Source organism: Zonotrichia albicollis, chromosome 10 (genome assembly GCF_047830755.1).
Source record: "Zonotrichia albicollis isolate bZonAlb1 chromosome 10, bZonAlb1.hap1, whole genome shotgun sequence".
Classification (NCBI taxonomy): domain Eukaryota; kingdom Metazoa; phylum Chordata; class Aves; order Passeriformes; family Passerellidae; genus Zonotrichia; species Zonotrichia albicollis.
Window position 1 is genome coordinate 37,785,335 of NC_133828.1, and position 7,929 is coordinate 37,793,263.

At 46.9% G+C, this 7,929-nt stretch overlaps 1 protein-coding gene across 2 annotated transcripts in view; it reads left to right on the forward strand.

Annotated features, from left to right (window-relative positions):
* NDUFA10 (NADH:ubiquinone oxidoreductase subunit A10) overlaps window positions 1-7,493 on the forward strand; it is a 28,654-nt gene extending 21,161 nt beyond the window's left edge. For both annotated transcript variants that reach the window (XM_005496382.3, XM_074548842.1), the window contains one exon: window positions 7,102-7,493. In XM_005496382.3, the coding sequence (XP_005496439.1) occupies window positions 7,102-7,170 (69 nt within the window). In that variant the 3' untranslated portion in view covers window positions 7,171-7,493. The remainder of the gene's footprint in view (window positions 1-7,101) is intronic.
* The last annotated feature ends 436 nt before the right edge of the window (window positions 7,494-7,929 follow it).

The following is a 7,929-nucleotide window of genomic DNA, read 5'->3' on the forward strand; positions in this document are numbered from 1 at the left end:
TTTACCACATAAATACAATGATTTGCATAGGGGATTTTTCCCCCTGTAACTACTCCTAAATCCTTGATCTCTCCAATAGGCAGCAAACTGCTGTGCTTTTCAGAGCTCCATGCACACAATTCATGCTGCCTAATAATGGTGGTTTTCAGGGAGTTACAAATTCCAGGTAGAAGCTGGGTTTTGTTCAAAATATTCATTAGAAGCAACGAAGAAGGAGGAGGAGGAAGGAACACTCTTCAGAGTTCAAGATTTTAGTATGTGTGCTTTTCCACAGAATAATGAGATGGCCACATACAGTTCCAAATACTCAAAACTCACTTTTTTTTAACGTATATCCTCTAAATTTCTTCTGTAAGGGCTCTTTTCATGTGTGAGGAGGTGGCTTTCTGCAGCCTTCTTATACCATGAAGTCCTCAGGCAGGGTCCAGCAGCTCTGCTCAGGCATTCAGGAACTTCTAAGGATGCTCTTCTGGCAAGGGAAAAGCAACCCATCAGTCAGGTTCTGTAGATAGAGATAAGCACAAGCATTATTTTAGGAACTGTCAGACTAGTAAAGGCTTGACTACCCTTTTTTTTTTTTTTTTTTCCCTTAACAACTGCTGTATCTCTGTGCCTTTCTTCCAAGCGCACACAATCCCCAGGGATAATGCTCCAAACTCCGTGTGTGCGCCCTGTGGAGCTGGAGAGCTGGAGCACTTAGGCAGATGTGTTTGCAGTGGAGATGAAAACAAATGGCTCTGTTTAATGGAATCAGTGTACTTAAATAATGTGCTGATGTACTTCACACTCCTGCTGCATCTCCTGGAGTGGGGAGAACGGCGGCTCTGACGTGCGTGTGCTTTTCTGTGTACATAAAAGTGCAGCTGTTTGCTGGAATTTGCAGAATCAAAGAATCACAGAATGCTTTGGAGTTGAAAGGGACCTTAAAACTCATCTCATTCCCACCCCCTGCCATGGGCAGGGACACCTTCCACTATCCCAGGCTGCTCCTGCGTCCACTATCCCAAGCCCAATGTCCAGCCTGGCCTTGGACAAGGATCTAGGGGTGTCGCAGACATCTTTTCATGAAAATCCTTTCCTTAGGATTTTTCTTCCTGAGAAGCTGGGTGGCCTCAGGAACAAAATGTAAACATTGGTTATCTGCTGCTGTGGAATGCAACAGGTGGGTCTGTGATTGGCCCATGTTGGATGTTTGTAATTAATGGCCAATCACTGTCAGCTGGCTGGGACAGAAAGCTGGGACAGCTGCCTTTGTTATCATTCTTTCTGTTCTTAGCTTAGCTTGCCTTCTGAGATGAAACCTTTTCTTCTATTCCTTTAGCATAGTTTTAATGTAATATATGTCATAAAATAGTAAATCAGCCTTCTGAAACATGGAGTCAGATCTATGTCTCTTCCCTCACCATAAGACCCTTGTGAACAACATCACACAGGGGCAGCCACAGCTGCTCTGGGCACCCTGCCCACCCTCACAGGAAACAATTCCTTCCCAATATCCCATCCATCCCTGCCCTCTGGCAGTGTGAGGGGATTCCTCCTTGTCCTGTGCCATGGCAAGGTAAGACAAGGCTCTCATTTTAATTCCCTCCCTGTTTTCCTTGGTGGAAGGCTGCTTTTGGGATATAGGGATGCTGAGTATGAGGCAAGGAGAGCTTGAGCAGATCAAAGTTCTGGCTGCTGCTGGGAGGTACAGTCCAGCTCCTTCCACAGCAGCTGCACAGCTCAGCTGCCTTGCTTTGCTTCCTCTTTGTGCCCTGCTCCTCATCCTCCTCCCTCCTGCCCATGTGGCTGGCAGGGCCCTGCAGTCCTGGGTAGCACCAAGCAGGGAAGAAGGGAATCCCACACTCTCTTCCCAGGCTTTTCATCATTCTTTTCCATAAGGATGCAGCCTTAGGAGGGAAAATCCTCCCATGTCTGCCGTGCCTCCAGGCTGGAGGGGTTGCAGGGCAGTAGCTTTGAGTGGTGGAAGGTGAGGCTGCAGCATGAGTCAGCTCTGTGCCACAGCCCAGCACTGGGAGTGCTGGAAGAGCTGGTGTTTGCAGTGGGAATCCCAACCAGCCCCAAAGGGAGGGTGTTGAGGGAAGCCTCTCCAGGTTTGAGGGGCCCCAGAGGTGCTCTGGCCCTTCCTGGCAGCTGTGGGGCTGAGGGTGGCCCCTGGCAAGCACAGGGCCCTTGGCTCCCCATCTCTGCTGAGGGACCTCTGCACATAAAAATGTCCTGAAGCAGCTACAAAAGGAATGCTTGAGCTTTCAGAAAGCCAGAGTCTGGATCAACCACAGGATCAACTCCTGCCTTTGCAGGAGCAGGGAGCTTAGCATATCTCTCATTCTCCATGTTTGCCATCGTTGCCATAGCTGCTGCCTTTGATAGAACCTTCTGTTTTCTCTCTCCTGCCATTTTTTTCTTGGCTTGAGGAAGCTTTCATTCTTTTTAGGATCAAGATCTCCTTTCCTAATTCTGTTTTAAAGGAGGTGTTTGGCAGCTGTAATGCCCAGCCTTATCTGCTCTTGAATCCAGGAAGGAATGAAAACAGACACACAATAAATTAGAAGAGGATTCATTTAAGGGTTGGGGTTTTTTTTTGTTTTATCTCTGCAGAAATATTTTTAGCCCTTTCTAAAGTACCAAAATGTTGCCTAGCTAGGTATCAGTAAGACCAAAGGAATAACGAAAACCTGGGAATGACAGAGCTGTTGCTCAAGGGTACCTGGATCTGCTCCTCTTCCCACCTTCCCACTTGTCCTCTGCTCTCACCAATCCTGTCCATATGGGGAGCGTGTGAGAGCATCCCCTCTTTAGGAACAGGCAGCTTTTCCACCCTGCTTGCCCTGAAAAGTATCATGGACAGTTGGCAGGGATATCTATCCCAGAAACAGTAGGGAAGGAGCCTGACAGACCTTGTAACAAATCTTGGGTTTGGTGGTTGTGTCTGTTTTATTTTAGGGGTGTCTCTGTGAATCAAAAAGACAGTCAAATCTCACTGGCATTAAAATAATCCATTTTCAACTTGATAGTCTGTCCCTGTGAAAGGAAACGCTTTTTTATGTGGGAGCACATCCCCCTTTCCCAAACCCCTCTTAATCCCATACCTGTGGAGGGATGTGATCCCCAGGGTAGATCTCTATTAAATTAAAATTAATTGGAATATAATTTAATAGAGGGGTAGCATCTCCATGGATCTCACACTGTGAAGTAGAGTCAGTTTGAGGTGTTTAACTGTGCTGTGTGGCTTGGATTAGTTCCTTGGCTTTTCCCTGCACTCTCTAGTGGATAACTGATCCTCTTATGGGCACTTCTCTTTCCAAAGGATTTTTATTGTCTGTTTTTTTAGTGAATGAATGAAGGGCAGGACAGCAGTCATTGAACAGTTCCAGCAAACTGGAATTGTTTTAGCCTCAATTCAGCAAAACTTTTGGGTGCTCTTGATTTTTGGGGCTGTGGTGGATGTTAACAGCATTGAGGGCTTTATTTGGGTGAGGGATGGCAGGAGTGAGGCTGTAACAAACATCTGAGCCAGGCCTTTGTGAACCAAGCCTCAGGTGTGTGTTTGGAGGGGAAATTGTTCCCTTCCTTGCTTTAACTGCTGCTCTGGAGCACAGGATCAGTGGTGTTGGAGAAGATCATTGAGTCCAACTTAAACCCAGCAGCGCCAAGGCCACCACCAGGTGCCACATCCACGTGGCTTTTGAATCCCTCCAGGGATGGGGACTCCTGGGCAGCCTGTGCCAAGGCTCACAGCCCTTTCCACGAAGAATTTTTTCCCTAATACCCGATTTCAATGTCCCCTGATGCATTTTGAAGCTGTTTCCTCTTGTAATTTGGGAGGAGAGACTTGGCCCCCCCTGGCTGCAGAGAGGAACCAAAGGAGGAATAATAAGGAGCAGTCAGGAACCAAACCCTCCCAGAATCCAGCCAATACCTGCAGCTCCATGCTCTCAGATTCTCTCAGATTTTAGCTGTGTGCCCCCAGCACTGTCAACCCTTTGGAAGGGAGGATTTCTCCTGTAGGAAGCAGGAATGTGCTCCCAGCAGGGATGGCAGGGGCTGTTGTTGTGGCTGTTCTAAGCAGCCTGGGGATATTGATGAATGAGCCAGAGCTCCCAGAGCAATGACTCTGCTTTTAAGAGCTCTTTGATCAGTGCTGCTCCAAGCAGGCTATTTATAGAGCTCCTGGAGCTGTGGAGCCCAGCCACCAGCACAGAGCAGTGCAGGAATAGCAGGCAATAATGGCAATTCTGTTTGCTCCCCAAAGGCTGGGAAACAAGGCAGGCTCCTCCTCAACAGCCTTTCCAGGTGGGTAGAGCCCTCCAGAGCTCTACCTGCACGTGCCTGCTGTGGAAAGGTCTGGAGCAAGCAGCTCCAGCTGCTCTTCCCCAGCCTCTGCTGCTTTATGGGGCTTTTCATCATGTTTATGGTTTTGACAGGCGCTTCTGTGGCAGGTTCTTAATTTAAGTGATGTGAGGGTCTTGTTTTCATCTCTTTTCCTCATGCTCTTTTAAAGCTGAGCAGTTTGATGCCTTTGAGCTGGCTCTGCCTTTGGGTTCAGCTCATTTCAGGAGTTTTGTGTGCTCTTGTGTGGTGGATTTTATCCCATCCCTCTGGAAATAATCCTCACTGCCAACTTTTGGGTTCTGTGGAGTGTAATGCAGCAGGCCAAGGCTTCATTCTCACTCAGTTTCCATGGAGTGGAAAAATCTGTTCCTTGGTGACCTGGCAGGAGCTCAGCCTTGCCTGCTGCTGCAGGGATGTGGGGGAGCTCTTGGGGCTGCCTGGTGGGACCTGTGTGATCAGAAAATTGTGGAATGGGGTGGGTTGGAAGGGGCCTTAAAGGATCTCAGCCCTTCTGCTGACACCTTCCACCTCCAGCCTGGCCTGGGACACTTGCAGGGAGTTTGTATTGCAAGAGAAGGTAAATATTCAGTCCCTCTCTGTTGTCTCAGCTGCTGGCAAGTCCCACAGAGCTTTTTCCTATCTCCTTTCCATCATCTCTTGCAGCCAGGCTGCCCAGCCTGGACAAACCCAAACTGCCTGATTTCCATCCCTGCCCTTGTGCTGGCCAGGAGCAGCCTGGCAATTTCAGCTGGGGGCACTTTGGAGCACCAGCCTACCCAGAGCCAGCACATCTTCCTCCTTGTCCCGCATCCCCACACCTTCCCTGCTGCTCCTGTAACTCCTCTCTGCAAAATCCTTCCCTGTTCCAACCTTTACTGCAGTCATAGCTGGAAAATGTGGGCTTTGAAGAGCAGTGGCCTGTGTCATCAATTCCCATCCTTCTGCTTCCTAGGTAATATGGGAGTTGTTTACTTTCCTCTTCCCTTTTTTTTCTTCTTCTTTTTTTTTTTTTTTTGTCCTTCTTTTTGGCTATTTTGAAAGCTTAGCTGTAACAAATCCCCAAACTCTCCTGCCTTTGCCAAGGCCCACTGCGAATGATGGAGTTATGGATGAATACTTCCAACACTTGCTTTGATGTCTTGCATGTCTTCAACCAAAGGCACACAGGGAATTTGTTTTGGACAATGAATTTGAGTTCTGTTGGGGTTGATCTTGTAGCTTTTTAAAGAGGGCAGATGTACCCAGAAACAAAACTGTAAACTGCTGTATTTTCCCAGAGATCTCCTGTTGCTTTAATAATCTACTTATCTGGGAATCTCTTCAAGTATCAAAGGGCCAATTATGTGCTGCCTGGAGAGGACCAGGGAGAGCTGTTTTTGTGTCACAGGAGGTCTCATGTCCTCCCTGGCTCACTGCTGGAAATCCGTGGGGCAGAGGTAGTAATAATTTATTTTCATCTCCCATCTCCTCTTTGCTCAGTGGGGGGAACTCTCAACAGGCCTGTGTGGTTTCTGCAGATGTTTAGACAAGGCATTAATTGAAAAAGCTCAGAAAAACTGCTCACAAACGGTTTGTGACAAGGCAGGGTGGGGAGTGTCCTGTGGAGGAGGTCAGGTCTTCTGTCAGCTTGATTTTTAGGGAAAGAAGTGTCTTGTTTTTTGACATTCAAGTGAGTATAAACACAGTTCCCCTTCCTCAAAACAACAGGCTTCATCTTTTATTAAATAGTTCATTTTTGTGGCCTGAGTACAGATTTTATCAAGAGTGCATCTTGCTTCTCTCTGCAGGGGCAGCTCTCCCCGATAGGATCCTCTTACATGTTTTTTTGGAAAGGAAAAATCCTCAGGACAAGTCTGGGGTCTTGTGTGAAACCAGTGTTTGTTTGGAGACAGAGCAGATGATCTGTGCTTAATTACTTGGAGAGGCTGCCAGCAGATAGCTTATTTTTAAAGGAAGGGTTTGATTACAGCATCTTTGCTGCCTTCAGCCTTTCTCACCAAACTCATTGGGTGTTTCTGGTGCTTTGCTTCCTGGGTCCAGTATTGGAGCTCTGAGGTGTTCTGTTCCATTTCTTTTTTGGCTCCTGGAGGTAGGAATGGATGTTCTGGAGGTGGATTCTGCTTTTGGAACCAGGATCTCACCATCTCTGGCATTCCAGGTCATGGTCAGTACCTTCCAAAGGTTGCTGCTTCAGCACTGAGACTCACAGGCTGCTGCTTAGGTCCCAGGGTCCTTGAAATTTGGGTAAAGGCTACAAAAATCTTTGGGTTTTTCCATCAAAAAGCGGTTCCTGACTTTGCTGATGAAGGCAGGCAGATACTGGTTTTGCTTTAATGAAGATAAGTTCTGCTCTTGAAGGCTAAATCTGCAGTTTCATTTGAACAGTTTAATTTAACGTGGTAATTAACTCAGTATCTCATGCATGAAGTATTTCATATATTTAATAATGTGTGTGCCTATTTTGGAATGACATTCAGTTCCTCTCCTCCATGATACAGTTTGGGGAGCCATCTCACTCAGGCTGGGAGGGGCTGGATGAATCCAGGTGGAATGTGGTGCTGAGCTCATTGGTCTCATTTTCATACATCTATTATGGCTTTTGTATAGTGGTTTTTGCAGTCCCTCCTTCAGCTGCACGGCTCAGCCTTTTCTGAGAGCCTGATTTTTCACTATACAATGTCAAAAGAGTATTTCATGTTGTGTAGATCCCACTTTAGAATTTTAGAGGGGAGTGGGCAGAGTTGTGACTGAGCTTTCTGCTTTCTTCAGCTCCCCGGGCGCAAGTACGGGCCAGGCTACAACGCGGACGTTGGGGACAAGTGGATCTGGCTGAAATGAAATCCTGTCCTGCTTGGAGCCCTGGCCAGGATGGACCACAGGACCTGAGGGAAGAGGAGCCACGTTCAGAGCGCCAAGGAAACACTGCTTAAATCATTTCCCATCCCCAGCAGAAGGGAGCAGACTCCCAGAAGGAAAATCACTTTATTCTGGTTTGTTTTTCCCCTGAGTTCCTCAGGGATGTTGGATAGTCAGTGTGGGGCAGGCTCAACATCAGAGCTGAATTGTCTCTTCCTCAAGGCTGTGGCACATTATTATCCAGGATTGGTGTTATTCTGCTGATTCAAGAGAAATTAAACCTGTACCCTCCTGGCTCTCACAAACTTCATTTCTTATTCTGTCACGTGTGGTGTTCTGTGAGGTTCATTAGAGGCAACATTGTGTTCTGAAAGGCACTGACTGGACCTCAGCAAAGCATAAAAAGTTCAGTGAGACATAGAAATAAGTTATCTCAGTTAATACAGCAAAAATCTCTGCTTAAAATTCTAAAAAACAGTCAAAATAATTGCCAGCAGTTGTACTTGCAGCTTCTTGCTTTGATTCCACTATAGAGTGAAATATTTGTTGGTTATAAAAGATGAGTGTAATTATAATTTTTGCAAGTCCCTCAAAGTCCAAGTTGAAAGGGTTTTTCTAGAAGAAATTATTCACTTAGTCCTAGTCACAGAAATGAGGTGCCTTGGCATTGGTTCAAGCACCACTGTCCAGATTTGGGCTGCAGTTAATTTTGCATTTCCAGCACGGGGCTCACTGCCTCAG